The sequence below is a fragment of the Sesamum indicum genome, linkage group LG10, assembly GCF_000512975.1.
Source record: "Sesamum indicum cultivar Zhongzhi No. 13 linkage group LG10, S_indicum_v1.0, whole genome shotgun sequence".
Classification (NCBI taxonomy): domain Eukaryota; kingdom Viridiplantae; phylum Streptophyta; class Magnoliopsida; order Lamiales; family Pedaliaceae; genus Sesamum; species Sesamum indicum.
Genome location: NC_026154.1, coordinates 1002952 through 1025490, shown reverse-complemented (window position 1 = coordinate 1025490; position 22539 = coordinate 1002952). Strand labels below are relative to the sequence as shown.

The 22539-nt window shown below is 34.1% G+C and overlaps 4 protein-coding genes across 5 annotated transcripts; 2 read left to right on the top strand and 2 right to left on the bottom strand.

Annotated features, from left to right (window-relative positions):
• Nucleotides 1177-2105, top strand: LOC105171442 (classical arabinogalactan protein 26-like). Its single transcript, XM_011092561.2, has one exon. The coding sequence runs from the start codon at nucleotides 1459-1461 to the stop codon at nucleotides 1870-1872; it is 414 nt and encodes a 137-aa protein (XP_011090863.1). The 5' UTR covers nucleotides 1177-1458; the 3' UTR covers nucleotides 1873-2105.
• On the bottom strand, nucleotides 2933-5809 carry LOC105171441 (acyl carrier protein 1, chloroplastic-like). The gene is made up of 4 exons (XM_011092560.2): nucleotides 5610-5809; nucleotides 4393-4485; nucleotides 4134-4256; nucleotides 2933-3274 (listed from the first exon to the last, which is right to left on the bottom strand). The coding sequence occupies exons 1-4, from the start codon at nucleotides 5673-5675 to the stop codon at nucleotides 3149-3151; spliced, it is 408 nt and encodes a 135-aa protein (XP_011090862.1). The 5' UTR covers nucleotides 5676-5809; the 3' UTR covers nucleotides 2933-3148.
• Nucleotides 8228-12244, top strand: LOC105171440 (vesicle-associated protein 2-2). The gene is made up of 9 exons (XM_011092559.2): nucleotides 8228-8470; nucleotides 9032-9092; nucleotides 9871-9941; nucleotides 10043-10124; nucleotides 10269-10384; nucleotides 10518-10766; nucleotides 11132-11362; nucleotides 11604-11681; nucleotides 11944-12244. The coding sequence occupies exons 2-9, from the start codon at nucleotides 9044-9046 to the stop codon at nucleotides 12049-12051; spliced, it is 984 nt and encodes a 327-aa protein (XP_011090861.1). The 5' UTR covers nucleotides 8228-8470; nucleotides 9032-9043; the 3' UTR covers nucleotides 12052-12244.
• LOC105171439 (sodium/hydrogen exchanger 1) lies at nucleotides 12456-18091 on the bottom strand. 2 transcript variants are annotated; one of them, XM_011092557.2, is made up of 15 exons: nucleotides 17427-18091; nucleotides 16535-16830; nucleotides 16283-16401; nucleotides 16024-16121; nucleotides 15373-15429; nucleotides 15211-15257; nucleotides 14935-15129; nucleotides 14789-14835; nucleotides 14512-14578; nucleotides 14287-14387; nucleotides 14071-14172; nucleotides 13819-13957; nucleotides 13672-13734; nucleotides 13433-13516; nucleotides 12456-13245 (listed from the first exon to the last, which is right to left on the bottom strand). In XM_011092557.2, the coding sequence occupies exons 2-15, from the start codon at nucleotides 16706-16708 to the stop codon at nucleotides 12865-12867; spliced, it is 1674 nt and encodes a 557-aa protein (XP_011090859.1). In that variant the 5' UTR covers nucleotides 16709-16830; nucleotides 17427-18091; the 3' UTR covers nucleotides 12456-12864. The 2 variants fall into 2 exon arrangements, with proteins under 2 accessions (XP_011090859.1, XP_011090860.1); XM_011092558.2 differs by lacking the exon at nucleotides 17427-18091 and adding an exon at nucleotides 17266-17418.

Here is a 22539-nt window from a genome sequence, read left to right as displayed (position 1 = left end):
GTATTCGTAATTATGCCAAATTTAAGGGAGGTAGTTATAGTTTATGTTTAACTTTTAACTAAAGAGATTCATCTCTGATAAAATAAACCGCAAATGAGAAAGAATCGGATGCTTCTGCCGATGAAAAAGGAGTTATTAGTAATAACAGTAGTTGCTATACAGATTTGTGTAGCTTTGAGTAAACGCACTTCCAAAGAAGTGAAAAGTGTCAAAAGGAGCAGCCATTTGAACTGAACTGAGGAATCCTTTTTTGTCTTGCAAATAAAATTTTATGTACTATTTTTATCAAAGTAATACATCCTTTAGGATTCTTTCCTGCTTTCCCCAACTATCTATTTGCTTTTCTAAGGTGTTGTTTGGTTAAATCTTTTAAAATAATTTACAAGATATTTAAAAGTTTATAAAATTATTCCACACAATTTTACAAAATTAATTTGTAGGATTGTGAATCTTATAAGATCACTTAAAATTTTTATTTATTTTTAAGATTTTAATATATTCATTTAATGTTTATTACATTAATTGCATAATTTGTCATTTCAATTAGGGTAAATTACAACGAGCTCTTCTGAAATCTGATATAATTACGGATACCCCTTATTATTTAAAAAATTATAAATACCTCACTGATGTTTAATGAAATTATGTTGTCCTTTAATGGAGGTCTCAAATTATCAACTTTTTTTGCTGTATTTTTTTTTCTCTTTTTCCTAAAAAAACAAAAAAGAAACGGCAACTTGTAATTGAATCTGACGAGATGGATCGAAAAATTTAAAGAATTGTTAAAAGAATAATAAAAAAACATTAGCCCATAAAAAAATCTAGAATTTTTTTTAAAAAAAAGTAAAATTATAAATCATGGTACACGAGAACATTTTGATCAGTTTACTATAAAAAATGGATGAAAATCTAATAAAAATAATGGAATGTGGTTACTTGTTAGATGGTCAGCGAGACGTATTTATAATTATGACGAACCTGAAAAGAATTGATTGTAATATACTCTTTCAATTAATTTATTTTATCTAAATCTGATAATATCTTGTAAGATTTTTAGGTAAATTTAGGCAGACCGTTTCTAAAGATAAAATGAATGGAGCCCAGATCCAAACCCTATCTAAGGACAAAAAATTAATAAGAAAACTTGAAATTTAAGTGGAGAATGAGAAGTTGAAGTGATGGGGTAGAAGGAATCATATCCCCAAATAAAACAAAGCATTTCACAAAAACAATTGCAGCACTAAGAGAGTAGCAGCAGTCCACTGGCAAACAACCTTTGTCTCCCCCCACTCACATGACCACCACATGCACTCCATTATGTTTTTCATCACTCTCCAATAATCACAACACCCTTAATTTTGGGCACTTCACCCCATATTGATCTCTTCCCTCTCCTCAATCAGACCAAACATCCATCAAACACACTCACTCACTCTCCCTCATTTCACAATCATTGCAATGGCTTATTTTTCCAACTTTCTTGCAGCAGCAGCCATCATTGTGATCTTCTTGGCACTATCACTCCCTTCTCATCAGCTAAGTTTAGAAACTCCTGATATTGCAGCAGCGCCAGCTCTGCTTCCAAATCCTCCACTCTCTCCATACACACAACTCTCACCAGACATTGCTCCTCTCTTGCCATCTCCCGGTGGCACCGCCCGTTCTCCGGCCGAATCATCCATGCCCACAATTCCCTCAACTCGTAGCCCGAACCCCGACACCATAACCTCCATCGGCCCAGATACTGCAGTTGCACCCTCCGGCTCGCTGCAAGATTCTTCTGCAGTTTCTCAAGTTTTAGTTGAAGGGCTTAAACTTGATGTCCTTTATGGTTGTTTGGCTTACTTCTTGGTGGTGTTTGTCATGATATGAAGCACTGTTGTTATGAGTATCTTCATCGTTATCATGGATCACCTTTTTCCACTTGCTTTTGATACAAAATTTTGAGTTGATTGATGTGTTATTCTTGAAAGTGTATATGTAGTATGATGATGTTTGTCATATTCTTACATCTTGCTTGGGCTTCCAAGCATAAGTTGTAATGGTGGAACTCCTTATATATATGCAGTTAAATTTGTAGGCAATAAGAGCCTCTGCTGTGCTGTTTTGAGTATACAAAGTTCATTAATTTGTTTGAGTTTAAAGCAAAAGAAAGAAAAGGGACTTATACTTTCCAGTTAAGTAAATTTGTCGCCACTTTGGTAATAGTAGCTGGAAGCTATTGTTAATGTTAAGTAGCACATGAAAAGATGGTGAAAAGTGCATATGATTGACTCAGATGACTGTATATGCACCAGAAGTTATCTTCGACTTTCTTTAATAACTCATCACTTACATTATCAATGATGTGTTAGTCTAATAATTAAAGTTAAGATCCCATGAACAAGTTTGATGCCATGAATTTGAGTTCCACCGGGCATGTAGATATAAACTTCGCCTTATATATATGTGTTTGTCTTACTTTATATGAATTATCATCATTTACTTATCGTTATTACTCATAATAATATATTGATTAAATTCAAATATTATTCAATATATCCAGATGAATTTATTATAATTTATTTATTGTTACTAATAAAAAAAAGAAAATTAGGATGCTCACCATGCCCACCCCACCCCAATCCATCCAGGGTCTGATCAGGATTGGAGTTTGAGCAGCAAAGCATTTGATCTGTTTGTCTCTGTTCTACTGTCAAATGATTGGGTTTCCTGATGCTTTTCTTCTATGTTAGCATTTGTTCCCAGTGACCAAGATTTGGAATATGCATATGGTGAAAGTGAAGTATATGTTGAATGTTTTCATCTTGGTTTTTGACATTCTTTAAACCGCAACAATGTTCATCAGGTCTCAAAACAACAGTTCTGGAGTGAACATCCAAATGATAAGTTGCATCTATATGACACTATCAAGCACTCCACCAGACAAATGTAAAGAAAGAAACTTGTAGATTTTAGATTTAAATGGACTGAATCCAAACAGGAAATATAAGAACAAAACAAGCTAGTTCCCTCAAACAGAAACAAAAAATAAGGTAAGGTTCGTCGTGGAGAGGCCTGGAGGACCCTCCATAAAACCACAAACAGAAGATACGTTGCTACACAACTTTTCTAGCAGATCTATGGCGCTAAAATTTTATGCTCCAGTTTAACATTTTTTCTCCAAGAGCTTCTCGATGAGATCAGCTGCTTCTTGAACAGTGGTGATGCTCTGGGCGCTTTCCTCCTCAACGGCGATACCGAACTCCTCCTCAAGTCCCATGACAATCTCAACCTAGCCATAGAAGAACAGAGCATTGTTCAGTATCATAGAGATAGAATAATGGAGAAATAATTAATGCTTCAAATTTCAAGTGTCAAATTATTGTACACAAAAAGAACCAAACTTTTATTTTACTTGGGAGAGGTAATTGTCGGTGGGAAAGGGTGAGGGAAATCAAAACTAAAGAGCTTACAAAATAGAGGTACACCAAAGTACAAATATTAATGTCGCCAAAGAAACCTTTCAAACTATTTGGTCATATAGGATCTTACGGTATTTGGAAAAAGAGGATAGTTATTAATGCAATGCTATGATTTTGGATGAAGCCAAAATGAACACTACATATTGATAGGATGGTTCCAAATTAATATGGTAATGTCACTCAGTAGCAAACCTCAAGTCTAATTGTGAAGTCTGAATGAAATTTATCCAAGGAGCTGTGTGACAGCATATGTGAAAACTAAACATACTTAGTTCTAATTGATACAGCTTGATCTGTTAACAAGTATGATGCATCTCAATTGCTATCACACCCCAAACTATTATCACTAAATACTGCAGAAGAAAGCAAAACACAAATGTGATTTAAATGACGAATACATAGAGTAATGCCTAACAGCTGCATCATATATAAAGATAAAGTTGGTGAAAAGGAGAAACATGAAGCCTATATAGGCCCAAAAGACATGATCATGCAAACAAGTGGCATAAAATTACTAAGAATAAGAGTGAACTGAATAAACAATTACATCATACAAGACTTCTAGTATATCCAGTAGTTGAAGTGCAGTCACTAGTGCGTGACTGAAAAGATTATGCAGTATTCTGGCATAGCATGTGAAAGGATTAGTTATAACAGCAAAAGCATTACCGTATCAAGAGAATCAGCACCAAGAGTAGCAAATTTCGACTCTCCGTTGACTTCACGATCCTCAGGAAGAGCCAGTTGCTTCTTCACGATTTCAACTACTTTGTTTACGGTATCTGGCTTAGCCTGTTCAAAAGAACCATTACAATTATCAGTAACATCACTAACCAAAGATAAAGCAATATTTTTTCATAAAAGCAAAGCAGAATGACTTAAATTAAAGCTTTGAAGGAAAATAGATCGTGGATGTAATGAAACATACTGCACAGGCAACTCGGAAACGAAGTGCTGGCAACCTATGAGATGGGAAGCCCTTTCCGCTGAATGACAGTGAAGCCTTCCTCAAACTTGAAGCCTACCAAAATGCAAAAATTGAACATATGAAAACCATGATGCCATGCAAATACATGAATAATCATACCAAAGGAAGAAAAATTGCTAAATACAAAGACAGTATTCTTTGGTAAAATTCTTTTATGACTTTGATTCTTTATCAGCTCATTTGCATGTTTCTAGAAATCTATAATGACAACGGAGTTGCAAAACATTCTTCGAAAATGTAACAAAATGCAAGTTTACAACCGAACCAAAACTATTTGCATCACTTTCGAGTCACTTCCCTACAAATCCTTAATAAGGTCAGATGGACCGCTAGGAATTTTATCAAAAGATAAAAGAAAATTATACATACAATTCAGATGATTATTAGTGCATATTATAATTATTAAAAAAAATAAAAATCCATATTTAGGAACCATGAACAAGTATAGACATATCTACATGTCAAAGTCAATATAACATGCATGAAAGGGCACAAAAAATAAATAAGAGCTTACTTTACACAAACTGAACTGTGCAAGTGAAGAGACTATAGCCGACTCTAAAGGTGTGGATTTTGTCAGAAATCAAATAGATTAACAAAAACTTATGGCCAAAAACTTGAGATCATAACAATCAAATGAGCTTTAAAATTCAGTAACCTATAGATCAGGAAATACTTCAAGCTAACAGTATATCATGAAAAGACCAAGCTCAAGAAGCCTATGATCCAATCAGAAGGACTATATTTTCGATAATCAATAAATAAAAAAGAATTAACTGTTCATCAAGATTAGTAATTAGAAAGCTTAATTACACACGACCCATTTGAAAAGATCAAATCTTTTACAAGAAATCCAAATATATATGGGAAAAAAATATAATTACACCAAAGATCAGATATCCGAAAGCGTTGCAACCCTATTCTATGCTTAAGAAACACTTGAACCCCGCAAAGAAAAGATCAGATTTTGGGCAGAACACACACCAAAAAAAAAAAAATATTGACTGAGGATCACAGATCACGCGGAGCTAACAAAATGCACATCCATAAAACACATAAGAAAAAACCAAGCAATACACTGAATACCCCAGAGAAGAGAAAAAAAAAAAAAGCAAGAAATAAGCTGAAACAGACTGAGAGATCGCAAAGAATGTAACCTGGTTTTGCTTGAATGAGCAAGAAACAGGGGAGAATGAAAGAGAGGAAGCTGTAAAAGAAGCCATCTTTGATGCGAAGAGAAGAGAATGGATCTGAAAAATCGAGAAACAAAAGGGACAGAGAGGGTGGCGGAGAGCACGAAGAGTGTGGTGTGTTGGTATCGGTAATTAGTCTACGCAGTGAGAAGAAGAGTGTGCTGCTGCATTTTATATTGAGGTTTTCTTCTTTTCTTTGATTGTATCGAAGTAGGTGTGCTTGGACACAAATGCACTCGGATCCTAATAGGCTTTGCTTAGGTTGGATTTGGGTTATTGCTCTGGGCTTAGCATCTATGGGCTAAGTTTTCTGTTTCCTTCTTCCCCACAATAGTTTGTGAATGAATTTTTATGAGATTAGAAATAATCTTTTACACATTTAAATTAAGAGAGTTACAATCTCTAGCTTATCGATGATTTTTCTCATTAAATTGCAATTCAATGGTTGGAAGCATATTTTTTAAAATAAATGTGTGATGTCATTCGGACTTGCGAGAGACGTGGAACCTCGCGATTATGCGGTAGAGAACTTTGGACTTAGAAGCTCGAATTTTCTTATATATTGTAGTGTATATCTCACATTATGTTTTAAAAGCTCTCTTTTTATAGGGGTGAATTCAGATTTTACCTTGAACTCACTTCTATTGAGCTTGAACGCCATAAATCTAGAAAATTTAATATAAACTTATTACAGATTTATTATCTTAAAAATATGCTAAACTCAATTTTATTATGAATTCAAAATTTTAATTAATAATTTATTCAAAAATTTGGACATCAACATCTAAAAATTGATGTAAAAAGAGATGTAGGTGGTCCAAGTATTACCTAAATGCAATTGAGAAGAAGGGAAATGTGAAGATTGTTACCTTGTACTTGCAAGTGTTTGTGGTTTTGATTTTGGCAAGTAAAGTAAGTGGTCTTAGGAGGAAAGTAGTTGAGCTAAATCATTTATGCATGCTGCATTATTACATTTATTATTATTATTCATCAGTAGCTAATTAGTTCCTAAATTTGTACCTGCCCCCTACTACAACACACAAACATCTTATCTTATCACAATTTGGGTTTAATAAAATTTACTTTATTGTAATATTTTAAATGAGTAAATTACTCCATATGAAAAATAATAGCAGTTTATTCCTCTGTGTGTAAATTGCTTTATTTTAAAAAATATAAAGAGTAAATTATTGTATTTTTAAAAATATATAAAAATAAATTACTATTTTTTTTTATAAAAATAATTTATTTATTTATAATATCGCAATACGATTGTTTACACTTTTATTTATATTTATTTATTTATATATAGAAAATATGATGAGATTCTCAAACAAGGCGTTGGATTCAAAGTAGGTACATATCTATCTACTGACCTGTAGCGCAACAGCGACACAACCGACGATTTGGTACAACCGCTCCGCAGCGGCCTCCCATACTCTCTGACTGTGACTCTCAAGAAAACACTACACATGGCAAATCTTCCAACGCCCCCAGTTCTATCAGTACATTTTGGACAAAGCTGTCCTTATATCAAGAATTCCAATTTCAATTTTTTTAAATTAAAAAAAAAAAAAAAAAAAAAAAAAAAAAAAAAAAAAAAAAAAACAAAGAAACTTCACTTATAAAGACAACCATTAATGGGTTGAGTATTATTACATACATTCAAATTCAGCAGGCGCGGACCAAATTTGACCTATTTAAATTTTTTTAAAGGTATTAATTAAATTTTAGCTTAGTAGTTGAGGTTTCATAAATAAATTTGAGATTGGATTAGAATTTCACATAATGTGTAAAAATTTATCTCACTTTATGTAAGTTATTGTTATGTGAGTTATAAGATAAATGAATGTTCATAATATAATATAATTATCTATACACGGGGAGAGCTTAGCAATAATGAATGTATACCAATATAACTATAAGAGGTAATTACACTCCTCTTCCCTGAAATCAGGTGTAATTACACTTAAATTTCATGTGATTTGAAAAATTACATATAGTATTCCTAGAATTTGCTGCTATCTAACAACTAGGTTCGTTTATTAGTTAAAATTAACTGAATTTGCTGATATTAATAAAAGAAAAATGAATTAAATTTGATATACACCCTTACAACGATGAAGATATACATATTTCATATATTAATATGTGAAAATATATAAGAATAATTTCATCCCCAAAAAATTTATTTGACCTGTAATAAATCAATAATAAGTTTATCAATAGAAAATATGAATTTTTAACTGAATTTGTTGTTAATAGTAGTAAATTTTGTGATTTTTGATTAACAAATGAATTTATTTATAAATAAAAGCAGATTTCAAATATACCAAATATTAATTTTTCAAGCTACAAGAGATTTAACGTAAAAACTGAGGAGTGAGGAGTGTAATTGTCCTTAAATGTGATTAACAAACAGAGCAACGTTGATCCCGCATGGTATCAACAACTGAGCTGTCATTAATTAATGCTGAGCTGTAATTAACAGAGCAACGTTGATCCCGCATGACTGGTTGTACCTTGGTTTTAACGGCCCTTTCTTTCAGTTGTTGGGGTTTCAGAGAATTTCCCACTGCACCGAATCATTTCCCAAAGAACCTCAACTTTATCGCTTAAATTCTACTCCATTTTCTATCTCGGTAAAACCTTTTGATCTTTCTTAAAGAAATCGCTCCATAACCGTAGTTTTTCTGATCACCTACTCTCTCTCTCTCTCTCTCTGAAGTTCTCCACAACGAACGCCAGAAATTTTTGCATTTTGAATTGAAGTCTGTCTGCAGCAGAAGTTCATATTTGAGGTCAGCAAAAGCATCTAATAATCGGTAAGTCTTGCTCATTTATATTCGTATATTTAACTCCGTGTGTGTGTTCGTTTTTGGTCTGAGCAAAAATGTTACGGAGATGTTCATTTCTGCTGCGGTTGCTGTGGTGCTGTACATCGTGCATATAGTGTTGTATTTTGCTGAGGCTGTATGAATCTAAGGAGATTTACAGTCGTTCTTGTGTTGTACATTGAGTGATTAGATCGTGCTTACTGAAGAGGAGTCATATATATTTCTTTAATGTGTACTAAGTGGAACTGGAAAAAAATTGCGGAATATTTTGTTCGTCGCGATATGTTGATATTTAGTTTTAATTTAATTTCTTTAGAGGAAGCAAAGGCCTTCAATTGTGTGTAAAAGAGTCCAGCTTTTGTGGTTGTTTACGCATTGTTGTTGTTCCAGATTTGTATTAAGTCAAAATGAATTAGTTTTATAGCCATACCTTAGATTAAGTTCCTTTCAACTAGTATAAAAGCAAGTAAAAGATAAAAATTATGATTTCATTTTTGCTTTATATTCATTGCGGAGATGACTTGATATTTTTTTTGCATACTATTTCAGGTCTTGAGAATAATGAATAAACAGCTGGTGGAGATTCAGCCTCGTGAACTTAAGTTCATAGGTATGTGAATTAAATAATCAATATACTGCTTTGATCGTTATAATGTCTAGCTTTCCCCTTCTGCTACGACCTTTAATTATTGCTTGCATCTTGGTAGCTAAAGAGTGTGATATCTGGAAGAGAAATTACACTGTCTTATTTAGAATTGACTGGTAAGGTTTACGCAGAGGTTTGGGGCCTCATGTCAATTACAACATCTTTTGACTCAAATTACAAAGAAATCCTCTATACCCAAGCCTCAACTTCATCCATAGAGCACATTGTTGTGAATTCCATCACACTAGAATTTCTTGTTTTGGCTATGGACGGAGCATATGTTGTGAGGAAAGTTCAACAAAGTGTAAGCTTGTCTTGGAGGTACCGGGAAGAGATTATTTTGAAGTGCCATTAGGGGAGCATAGACCTGTAGGCATGGTTCATCAAATTTAATCTAGTAGGTTGTGATTGTTCTTTTCTGAGCATGCATGCTGCATAAGTTTCCTAAAAAATCGTTGTTCTTAACTTAGGATGGAATGCAAAACACCACCCCCCCCCCCTTTCAGAATTCAATTATCTTTTGTCAGTTTTGTAGGGTACATGCTATATTAAGTTTTATTTCGTTTTTGCATCTTGTCTGTAAAACTAGGTAGCATGAAAGTGTTCAATATCTGCACTATTTCTTCTTTCCTTTTGTATTTCAATAATCTAAAATTGTCAATTTAACCTTATCGTCATTCTGTTTAGCTAATTTAGTAATTGTCCGTTTCATCTTACAAAAGTCTCGTCTTTGCTACTGCAGTTGAGGTGAAGAAACAGAGTTTATGTACCGTTCACCTTGCCAATGTCAGTGGCCAATATGTAGCTTTCAAGGTCAAGCGCTTTCTGATTTTATTTCTTATTTCTAAAATGTAAATATTGTGGATGCAAATCTTCTATTTTAACAGTGAAACCTCTGTACAATAATTATGCAGGTGAAGACTACATCCCCAAAGAAGTACTGTGTGAGACCCAATGTAGGTATAATCAAGCCAAAATCAACATGTGAATTCACAGGTATTTTAGTTTGTTCTCCTGTTCCTTCTACATCTCTAATCTTACGGGTGATATTTGACTGAAGTTTCACATCTTTGTTAACTAATTCTATTGCAATGGATTTGATTATCTCCAAGGATTTTCTGACACGTACCTCTTATACAGTTACCATGCAAGCCCAGAAATCGGCTCCCTCAGAGATGCAATGCAAGGATAAATTCCTGATTCAGAGCACAGTGGTGCCATTTGGCACAACAGAAGAGGAGATTACATCTAGCATGGTAGGATTGCATCTATGTTGAATTTGGATTGCTCGTCTGTAATCTATTCTTTATTCAGTTTTACCCTGCATCTTTAGTTGTCAGTTAAAAATAATAGGTTTCAAATATTCTCTTAATCTTTTTCTTCTGGCAGTTTGCAAAAGAAAGTCAAAAGTATATTGAAGAGACCAAGCTCAGGGTTGTTCTTACTAGTGCTCCCAGTTCTCCAGCAAAGCCTGATATAGCTTTTAAGCAAGAGTCTTATGAGAATTTGGTGCCAAAAGGACCCCAATCACCTGTTTTGCTGCCTGTTAATGAAGTTATTAAGCAAGAACCATCATATGAGACTTCCATGCCAAAAGATAAATTGCAGAATGGAGTTGAAAACTTTCCTCCTGATATGGTAAGAACTTTTATATGAATACATTTAGTCTTAGATGCAGGATCTGGACAACATATACCATTCTTCTACTACTAAAAATTTGATGGCAAACCCGTGTTGAATTACTTTGTGGATTGTGCAACTTATTCTGCAACATAGATTTTTATTGACTTTGTTGGAAATATTCTAGAAGTGGAAGTTGGTCTAAGGTAAGTGGGTTTCTGTAAGCTAATCAATGCAAGACGGCATACTTCTAGAGTTTGAACAATTACTTTTGTCACTTGTCTGACTGTCAATTGTAGGATTCTTCTTCTGGGCCAAACATAGTGCTTAACTCTCCTCTTGTTTAGCTTATCCCATTATGAAATTATCTCTCTTTGGCACAGCTAACTAAGAAGGCAGAGCCAATCAATAATGTCAATAACATGGAAGAGTACAGATCGCTTAAAGTCATGGAAAGTCTAAAGTCAGTTCCTGCAAAGGATGAGGAGTTTTACCCTGACAAGCATGAGGAATCAAAGCAATTGGAAGATGCAGGAGATGCAGAGTTGAAGCCATCAAAAGATATTGAGGAATTGAGAGCAAAGATTAGCGCCCTGAACTCCAAGCTAGTTGAGGTGAGTATTTCATAATCTGATATCAGAATTTGGGGATTGTGGATGGTACTTTGAAGCTGCATACAGTTCATTCTTGGGAAGTATCAATTCACTAGATTGCTTGCTACTATGGACAGTGGTGCCCTTAGCCTGAAATTGTTCCATCGAGCAGAATATTATTTTCATTTGGTTATAACTCTATGATGAATGTGAAAAAAGCAGATATTGTGCATGTAGCTTGAGCCCTGTTCTTTCTTTACAGGCTGAGAACACAATTGAGAAGCTAAAAGAAGAATCAAGCAACACCATGCGCGAAAAGGAAACACTAAAGCAAGAATTGGTGGGTTAATTTACGATACTTATTTCATTGAATTTTCTTTTTCGTTTAACCTACTATAAAGGATTTTTCTTATTATGCAATCTCTATTGTCATGTTTGTAAGAATAAATGACAGCAGAAATGCAGATTTTTTTTTCTCCCTGGCATGCTCTTTTGCTTAAGGGACATTGCAGTTGTAACTGCCATAATGTTTATTGCTTTTGCTGATGGTCAAACATAGCAAGTAGAGAATACAAGTTGAGAAGTTTCTTCTTCCTGTACAGGCCATCTTGAAGAGAAAAAGCGGTCCAAGGAAAGTTCAAGTTGGTTTCCCCCCACTGTTTGTCTGCATGGTCGCACTGATTAGTTTGATGATTGGGTTCTGGTTTTGAGCTTAGTGTACGGGTTCGACATCAATCATAAAAATGTACTTGAATATGCCAGGTATAGAACAGGTGGTGGCCGGTTTAACAAGCCATCCCATGTATTTTGCTTGTTGATAGTGTTAGTAGGAAGTCATAATATCTTTGGATGTAGAAAGTATTGATTTTATAAATAAAAATGGGAGTTTTGGTTTCGATTTTATCTCGGGGTGACATTCTATTGTTCAAAACTCCAGTTACGTGATTACTTACAAGGAAATGGGAATATGATTATCTTTACTGTTTTTAGTGGCATGCTCGTAGGCATCTGCCCTTTACTACACGCACTGGACTACACACACACCCACAAAACTAGTTTATTCTTATACCTTCTATTGTCTTACCTAGTAAGCAGATAAGAAAATGGTGTTTGATTTACGGACACAAGGAAAAGAAAATTTAATCACAACCAAAGCAATTAATTACATGATGACTGTACATTACATGAACATAAAAGCTTTATCTATATAATTTATTGCTTACAAAATGAAAAAGAAAAATAGAGGGTTTACAACAATTTGGTGTTTCTGCAACCTGTAGCGAGGGGAGAAAACCTTTCAGAGCTCCCAAGCAGAGGGTTCGGCTTGACGACTATCCAATACAAATAATTTAAGCTAATATCAACATCGCAAAACAATTTCTGCAACTCTACAAATTTGGCACCCCATCTTCCCACACGACCCAGGAAAAGGAAAACACTCCAGTTTCACAAACACGCAGGCACAAAACTTCGAGTCCGTATGCCCCCCAGCAAGAAGAGGCTGATAAACTGATGCAATACCATTAATTTCTGGCTTCTCCTTGCCAATTATCAACATTTCTTTCAGTTGGTGAGCCAGGTACGTAAGGGACAAAACCACGCCCACCAAAAACAGGACGCATAAAAGCATCATCAAATTTTCTCCAATAGTAGTGGACTGTACGTGTAGGTTTTGTCAATAGCATCCGTAAACTGCTTGGACGGGGTACACTCCGACCACCTTCAGAAGCTTCTGAAACCTGTCCATTTCCAGTAAATAGTTCAGCCACAGAATCCTGACCTTCGCCAAGCAGTGGCACGATAAATGAGTTTGGAGTGAGCGACTCTGAGGAGATCATGCTGGTTAGTTGTTTTGACGAGGGCATCAAGAACCGCACAAGAGGTTTCGTCAGTAAGCCAAACACCTGTAGGGACATGGAACTACGTGTAAAACAACCTCTTAACGGTGGATTAAGCATAAGAAACAAGCATAATTTTACACCATTGGGAAAGAGAATAGAACAATTTAGACAATGAAAATTAAAAGAAAAGTAGTATGTGTTAAATCATCCAAAGTACGTCTTTTTTCCCCTGAAGGAATGAATGTCTTACCACAGTGCTGAAGAGCACAACAGTTATTGTGCTAGTAATCATGAAAGCATTTCCACGTTCTTGGGTATGGCCTGCTCTAGTAAACTGCATGACCAAAACCAACGAGTCTTGTTATTCCTATACTCCCTTCACTCTCACCAAAGAAGCAATAGAAATCTAAAGCACTATTTTAAATTTTTTCTGCAGAAATAGAATACAGCATAACCGTCCCAATCTAGGAAGATTGGGCTAAGATTTACCTGGTTGTAAGCAAGAGCCATAGAAACAGCGCCCCGCATAAGACCAGCCCACCATATTGTAATCTGCAAATCAGAGTTGGCAAAATTATTAGATATCCAAGTGAATGAAGGTTCTGTATAATTGAAATAAGGATCTTGAGCTTGTACTTGCTGCTTAAAATCAATCTTCTCATATGGAGACTTCTTGGCCAAGTTAGACAAAAATGATAAAGGGAAAACAAAGGCCGCTCTGGCAACCAAAATCAGTCCCAGTAGAGTTGCACTGACAGAAATGGATGTTTTCGGGCTGAAAAAGGTGAAAGGAACACAAATAAGAAAAAATTCCAAGCAAATATACAAATCCATAATTTAGTTTGACAATCCACCTCTGTGCATATATCACCCACACAGCCATCATACCTGTCACTCACAACCCTCCATTTCTCAATGTCTAGAGCATCCATACCAACATAAAGAAATATAAAGATCTCGGCAACAAATGACAACGTTGCAAAGGTGTGCCTGCATCGTTATTAAATCACTATTAAGAACATAAAAAAAAAAATACCACAGAAAGGGAAGCATTGCAAGCAGCAACTTGTTTCAATGGTCTTAAATTGTAAGATAATATCTTACTTAGTGGTGACTCTTGAGTTCTCGGTGACATTATGCCAGGTATAGTGTGACATCACAATCCCACAGAAGAACACCGTTAGGATACCGCTTAAATAGAATAACTGCAAGAAAAAAAGATCAGTCATGTAATAGTATAATGCAAGGGCCTTCCTTACATTACAGTATTAGTAACTAAAAGAGAATGTCACGTCCAGAAAACTCCTAGAAGGTAGTCAAGAAACTTACTTCAGCTAACATGTATGAAAGGTAAGCCATGAGCATCATGATAGCAACCTCACGATCGGTGGAATGCCTGCAATGTATTAGAGAAATAAGAGAATAAAACTTGCAGTGCATCACCATTTCTTTCTGCAGTTTACTGTAATATGGCACATGCCCGTTCTGTGTGTATGATCTCTTAAAACTTTTTACAAAATTTAATTTACGGATGAAAAAATATCAGTCCTCTAGGTAACTGATCAATGTAAGAAACGACAACTCAAGCAAGGCAACTGTAACCAACCTTCCAAAATAGAGCTTCTTTATGATGTAGGCACTAAGCAGTCCAGCCTGAAGTAAAAGATAAATGTTCATTATTCAAGGAAAAGAGTCACTCAGAAACTCATAGCTACACTCCGCAGACAGAGAGGAAAAGGAAGAGAGACTCACTACAACTCCCAACACAGTGCTTGTGATAAACAGATAAATGAAATTCCCAATTAGCTGAAAAGCTACACTAGTATTGATATGAGACAGGTCGAAGTTCTGGACTGCATTGAACAGTACTACAGATGTTGCATCATTTACAACACCTTCTCCAAACACCAGACTGTACAGCAATGGTGTCTCATCCTGATTGAGCACCTGCAAAAATTAGATATATCGCATCAAACTAGAAAAAAAGTTTCAGAATAGATGTCAACAGTAAAAAGCTGTAACATGTACCTGCAATGTACAAACTGAATCTGTCGCAGCGAAAATTGCTCCAATTGCTGGAAGAACCACGAGTTAAGACAGACAAAAAATGGTTATGCTGCAGCATGTGAGTGTCAATGCATGCTTTTGTGTGTGTGTGCGTGAGAGAGAGAGAATAAGGCAGAAATTTACCAAGATAGTCTCCAATTGCAAGACCGACATCCATTTTCCGGAAGAATGTGATAGCGCCTGCCACAAGATTTAGAGGATTTAAGGGATAGTACAGTAAGGCATGTTTAATAGTTCGTTTGGCTAATGTGACATGATACAGGAACCCAATGAATGAAGATACACAGAAATTACAACACAGTATATCCAAGCAACAACATCCAATGATTCAGCGTGTTCTTTTCTGTCAATACACTTCTCTTCCAGTTTCAAAAGAAGGCAGATATGATGAGAACAAGTTCAACCAGAATTTATAACAGAAATGCAGTAATTATGTTCATAGAATTGGTGAATCCATTAGATACAAACAAGCACTTGCAAGTCCACATATATACTCTTTTGTACATGCAAATATGTATGAATCAACAACAGCAGAGGAAAGAGAAAAGTTGAGCCATGTTGGAAGAATATGCATGTGCCAGCTAAGATTAAGGCTCTCTCTTCCACTGAAGTTCATATCATAGACATTGAAAAGGGCAAAGCGTTGATGCAGGATAGTGACATATCAATGAAAGTTAGGAGGCAAGAATTGTCCTCATTCGACAACGGATATCCATATATGAATTATGAAAAAAAATAAACTACAAGAAACTAAACCCAGGGAGAAGGCCATACCTAATGAGATGATGATGAAGGAGATTAAAGTACCAACTGCTCCAAACAGCATTATAGTCATAAAATTGCGGAAGAATTGTTTCTTTTTAACCTGGAACCTGATCATAGATTAAAAAAAAAAAAACTGAAACTCGAAATCACCATATTGAAGAGCATTGCAGTAAGAAACAAATTAAAATAGATCTGGTATTAATGATATTAGCAATTCACATGAACGTAATAACACAATATATCCTAAGAACATAGACAGACATATTACCCAGCATTAAAGATGATTGGTGGTAGCAGATAAATAAAGAAAAGATCCTCACTGAACACCATGAGATGCGAGCTTTTTCCTCCACTTATTAGTAGAATTACCACTCCAGTTCCTACACCCTTTATTTCAAAAAGAGCATTAATGAGTTAAAAGATAAACACAAACACAAAGAATAAGAGATCCTTCAAATCTGAGATGGTCATCAGCAAATGCACATTGCATGTGTAAGCACAGAAACATAAATATACTTACAATTATTAGGGCAGTGATAGATTCATTCATCCATCGATTTTCCTCCAATAGATGACCAATCACAATACATGCACAAAGAAGTGTGACAAATAAGTTTATGGAGACAACTGAAGTGTGATCAGAGGTTGACAACATATTCATTGTCTCGAACATAGTTCCTGAGTCAAATCCCATGTCACCCAATATTTACGATTAACCAGAAAATTGCAATGCTCAGCAGATTTCTTGAATATTTTGAATTCTGATCTCAGAACTTCAAGCAATAGTCAAATAGCACCCGTGTGACAACATTACCCCTGAAACACATGAAAGATGAGCATTAACAACACAACCACCAATAGAAGCTCAAATTCTCAGTTCCACTCATTGACACACAGATTTTTACACACTTGTACTTGCACAGTGCATATACAGGTAAAGATCAAAACAGCATGATTTTAAAACTTTCTTAAAATCAAATAAAAGCAGCTCAACATGCAGATGCATGAACCTATATGTTCAAATATCGTATCCAAGTTTGAATCTAGTTTTTTGCGCAAAGTACAAGTTAATCTTTCTAATATTTCCAGTAATGTTGTTATGATCATTTCTAATATAAAAAAAAAAAAACAAATCTATAATTAGTTATAGTTATGCTACTTTCAAATACTTTCTTCTAATTGGATTAAATGAACTGTTTGCATACTAAGGGAACTATAGAAAAACATAACCGAAACCCAAATCACGCGCACCTAGCTAGATCGCGCAAATGATCATAAGAAAACACAGGTAAGATTTCCTGCATAGTAACTTCAATAACCAAAATCACGCGCTCCTGGCGACATATTGCACAAATGATCATTAAAAGCACAGATACGAACTTCCTCCGCAACTAAAGGCAGAGCAAAATTACCCGCGGAGTTCGAGAAGAACACATCAAATCGAATTCTCAACTCCACAGTAGATCTCAGCTTTCAAGCTCCTAATGCGAACTATATCCAACAAAAGATGCTTCTCCGAAAGGGAAAGCACTTCTCTCCGTAAATTCCGGGAACGCAACAAATCCAAGTCAACTGACTTCCTACAGCAGACAAAACGGAGCCGCAGTAAAACGCGGACGCCTTGTCTTCAACTTGCGCAGTAAAAACCAGCAGAATTGAGAAAAAACTCGAGCAAAATATTTTCCGTCGCCAACAACCAGAGACGAACTTGAAGATTATAGAAGAGTTTCCAATAATTATATCACGGATTCGGGAACTGCGTCCAAAAATCTTCACCAAAACTCACGGAATTAACGCCTAAAGGAAATTTCTAGAGAGAGAAAAACGTGCCACCATGCCTAGTTTGAGTGTGTCTGCGTGTGTGCGCGCGAGAAAGAGAGAGAGAGAAAGATAGAGAGCAAACGACAGAGACATGGAGGGTCCGTGAAAGGTAACATATATATATATATATTTTGCAGCTTGTGGGAGAGATAATGACTGGACAGTGGAATTACTATACGAATTGGAAAAGGATTAAAATGGACACGTGGAGTGACGGTTGACCGCCGACGGAGCCGGCCGGCGTCTTGAAATGATCTAAGCGCTTGATTTTTCTTCTCCCTATGCCTTCCCCGGGATGAGGACTGCTTTCGAATGTTCTCTAATCAACATGTATTTTCTAGTTTTCCTTTTTCCTTTTTGTGGCTGAAATTTGGTTCATTATGATGTTTTGTATCTTTATTTTTTTTTTATTTTTATAAATTAATCAATTATTATTTAGTTATAAATTTCAATCATTAATAATTAATATACTCTAATGATCAATATCAATTATTATTATAATAAATTAACACTCCGCACATTGATGAGACTCAAACCCACGTGACTGTTGCTATGTGATTGGAACTACAAAGGAAGTATTTTTTTCATTTTTGACATTTAGTGACTTTTTTTAATCTTGTCAGATTGAATTGAAAAATATGTAGGATTCTTGATTGTCTTTACCACGAGATATCTTTTGTTGTAAAATTACTTTTGATGCAAGTTTTTTATATAGTTTATTCAAACTTTTCTTTAAATGAGTCGAGTTTTGATATCTAACGTCACTATTTCAAAAAAATTCAAATGTAATTTGCGGTGAAAAATGAAAAGACAAAAAAAGGAGCTCCTATCTTTGGGGTTAATTATTGTTGAAAGTGCTATTTTAAGAGGTTTTGTAAATATGATGATGAATGTTGTGTTGGTATGTTAATTATGGCATTGGGTTTTGTCAATGTAAGAATGTGGTCTACTCTACTTATCTTTGTTGTTTTTATAGTTGAAAACAAGCTTATTGGGGTGATGAATATGAATAAAAGACAAATTAGAAAAGAAAGGTAGGTGGTGGGAGCAATGAATTATGAAGTTGTGTAAATAGTAAGAGAGGAGTTGTAGTAATTTTGGGTACGCCAACAAAAAGTTGATACTCATCTCATGCGTTGTCCGCTTTCTTACAACACTGCAAAAGTAGTATTCACCTTGGATTCACAACCATCTCATCTTCCTCTTATCTATTCCACCACCACAAGTTTTTATTCCCTTTATTCTTAATTAACTTACAAATATACATCAATACTACTACTTGTCAAAATTGGATTATCTGGATATTACATATATATTGGGAGATCCAAATGCTTTTGATTTGTGACACGTATATCGTGATATTTTTATATATACACCAATATTTGAAATTTTATAAGAAAAGTAATATTTCAATTTAGTAGTTCTGACTGCTCTTATTTGATTCTCGAGAGTTTTCTCTACGTATTGAACAAGGAATAATTGCCTGAGTTTTGCGCCCCACTTGCATGCATATTCTGTAGGGACAACTGCATTCTCATTCCCAGTTGAGATTTGGTGTAATTACACGTAAACCTTTTATAGTTTGAAAAATTACAACTAGCTATAGCACTCCTAGAATTTGCTTTCATCTAACAAATAAGTCTTTTCGTTAGTCACAATTTACCGAATTTGTTGATATTAATAATGATTCAATCTATATTTACCCCTAATTGTTTTGTTGCAGGTCAAATAAATCTTTTCATGATCAAATTACCCTCATACGTCTCCACACGTTAATACATGTGAGGAGATTATTTTAATCGTTATAAGGACAATTTAGTTGGAAAAAGAATTATTTGGCCTGCAATAAGTCGATCGAAAGCAAATATCAATTTTGTTATGTGAATTTATTGTGATTTATTGTTTCATAATTCTTAATTATATTGATGTAATAAGACGTTTTATCTCTCAATGAAACTTTGATTAAAATTGGTACATAGAAATGTATAACAATATTTGTTCATATGATTTTGTGGTGTGCATATATACATACATGTATAAGAAGGTTTGCTTTTCTTTTGTGTTGATTGAGATGATGATAATTGGGATGAGTAGGACCACATGATTTTTGTCGTCGTCTTCTTGATTTATGGAGTGGGTTTGAATAGAAAGTCATGAACAAGTTGTACAGAAAACAAACGGATATTCCTATTCCCTATCCTGGAGCCAGTTACGTTCCAGATCGCTTCACAGGTTTAAATTATCTGGCCTTTCTGTTCCCGGCACTCACCTTCATTCATGTGCTGCATGATTTAAACAATGGCCTTCAAATATATATATATTAATAGATCATGCAGCCAAACACAGTCTTTCATATGTCGCTGGGGTTTAATTTAGTTTTCAAAAATCAAAATTTCATAATTAGGACAATGTATTTATTTATTTGAATTATTGATGTATTAAATCAGTGTTCGAATTTTAAATTTATTGAATGATATAATGAATCGCAAATATAAAAGAGATGCTATGAGAGTCATTTAATACAGGGTGAATTACGCTTAGACTTCCTGCGAAAATGCGAAATTACGCTTAGACTTCCTGCGAAAATGCGAAATTACGCTTTTCCTCAAAAGAGTTTTAAAATTACATTTACGTTCCCTCCGAAAATTCAATGTTTACACCTACCCCTTTCGTTAGAGTTTGGAAAGAATTACATAAATTTTCAATTTTAATCCTCATTTAATATTCCCATGTAACAATTTTAAATTTATAAGGAAAAAAAATAATTTTTTTTTATAAACATTAGCATAAGGGTGTCAGGTGTAACGGAAGAATTTTTAGGGAGGGTGTAAATGCAATTTCACAATATCTTTAGATAAAAGTGTAATTAACTCTTTAATATAATAAGAAATTCAACATTTTGTTAAAAAGAAATTTAAAAGATAAGTACGTGTGCATATCTCTTCAAGTTTATCAACAAAATGAAACGTATCTATGCATTTATTCTCGTTGAACGTATTATATAGTTACGAAATTAAAACGTAGGGAGTAAGTAATTCAGTATTTTTGTTTGCTTTTATTGCGAAGAAAAACATCATTTTCGAGTCAAAAAACTCCAAAAATTTCCAAATTGGTGAGCTCTTGAATTATTGAAGAATTTGATGACATGAGGAATTGAGGGGTTGTAAGTACAAATAAGCTAAAAAGTTGAATACATCAAAATTACCTTAATTTATAGACTACATCAACTGTCTTAACTAATGCCGTCTTTGTTATTCCCTGTCATTGACTAATAAACGTATAATTCGACATGGGATGGTGCTAGCCATTATATGATATACATATATAGAAATACAATCAATTAACTAATGGCTCACGACTTCTAAATTAATAATTAAATAATATATATGTGTGTATGCACACATATATGTATGTGTTAGACGAGAAATTTTACAATAGAAGAATTAGAAGAGAATGTTTTGAAGTAGTAACGAAATTTAGTTCTTAAATATATAAAATAATATATATATATTTATTTCATATATTATTATGTTGTTTTGTAATGTTAGTTGGTAAATCACATCAGCTGATATGTCCCAATCCAAAATATAAATTGATATTTCATTCTCATGAACATGGGGTGGGGGTGGGGGTGGGGGTAGGGGTGGGGCATATCTGAATGTTGTGTTCAAACACTGCAACATGCAAACACATCTTTTCTTTTTAAATTGCTCATTCAATACCTATTGATACTACATAGTCAATATTACCAACCAACAACACATCATATGTAATGAAAAAGGTAGGAATAATATATAAACTCAATTTAAAAATACCCAAAATGAGTCAATATAAAATTTTATATAACATAACAAATGGGATTGGCCCGTATTCACCTAATATAATAATTCAGTAATATCGAATCGAATAATAAATATTGTTATTTTAAACATTTGAAAATTGTATAAACTGGAATTAGATGAAATAAATCAATATGAAGTAAATAATTTGATTTTATAATATATATATATATATAAATCTGTAAGAAATAAAATCGATACAAAAATGTTGAAGATTTTTTTTTTGTTTTGAGAAATTGGGCTTAATGTACTTTTTTAATAATATTTGGTTTAATATTATATGATTCAATAATTCAAACTCAAATATTAATTTAATGTACCGATATTTTTAAATCAATGACCGTATTCAAAGAAAACAACGAAACACGACACTACTATTAAAATTGGACTACATATCTACGTTCATGAGACTCAAAGGATTACACTTTTACCACTCAGACAAGATGTCGTTGGCAGAATGTCGAAGATAAATCCTAACAAATGAGAAAAAAAATCAAGTTAAACCAAAGTATCCAAAACCGGAAGCAAAATATTCACTTAAATGATGAAATTGTTGGGTGTAATTCATTCAGTAGTGAGCCAAGAAAATATATTCCTAACTCAACTATTACAAGAATAATGGATTACAAATAACTTTTAATATTACAAATCAATATACAGAGATATAAACAGAATATATATATATATATATATATATATTTGCATATCTATATATAATATTACAGAACAAAACAGGGGGTTTAGGTTTAGAGAGCCAGATTCATAGAGAAAAAGTCAATGGCCACAAAGACCGACAACATCTCAGAGTTGCTCAAAACTCAAACAACAACAACCAGAAAAAACTAAGGTCACACAGACCCACTTG

Coding starts and splice junctions, on each gene's coding strand:
- LOC105171439 (XM_011092557.2), bottom strand. CDS start 16,708: ATGGGATTTGACTCAGGAACTATGTTCGAGACAATGAATATGTTGTCA. Junction 16,402..16,534: donor CTATCACTGCCCTAATAATT/GTAAGTATATTT, acceptor TTTGAAATAAAG/GGTGTAGGAACTGGAGTGGT. Junction 14,836..14,934: donor GCACTGTGTTGGGAGTTGTA/GTGAGTCTCTCT, acceptor CTTTTACTTCAG/GCTGGACTGCTTAGTGCCTA.
- LOC105171442 (XM_011092561.2), top strand. CDS start 1,459: ATGGCTTATTTTTCCAACTTTCTTGCAGCAGCAGCCATCATTGTGATC.
- LOC105171441 (XM_011092560.2), bottom strand. CDS start 5,675: ATGGCTTCTTTTACAGCTTCCTCTCTTTCATTCTCCCCTGTTTCTTGC. Junction 4,257..4,392: donor GTTTCCGAGTTGCCTGTGCA/GTATGTTTCATT, acceptor TCTTTTGAACAG/GCTAAGCCAGATACCGTAAA. Junction 3,275..4,133: donor GTGCTGATTCTCTTGATACG/GTAATGCTTTTG, acceptor TTCTATGGCTAG/GTTGAGATTGTCATGGGACT.
- LOC105171440 (XM_011092559.2), top strand. CDS start 9,044: ATGAATAAACAGCTGGTGGAGATTCAGCCTCGTGAACTTAAGTTCATA. Junction 9,942..10,042: donor GCCAATATGTAGCTTTCAAG/GTCAAGCGCTTT, acceptor ATAATTATGCAG/GTGAAGACTACATCCCCAAA. Junction 10,767..11,131: donor AAAACTTTCCTCCTGATATG/GTAAGAACTTTT, acceptor TCTTTGGCACAG/CTAACTAAGAAGGCAGAGCC.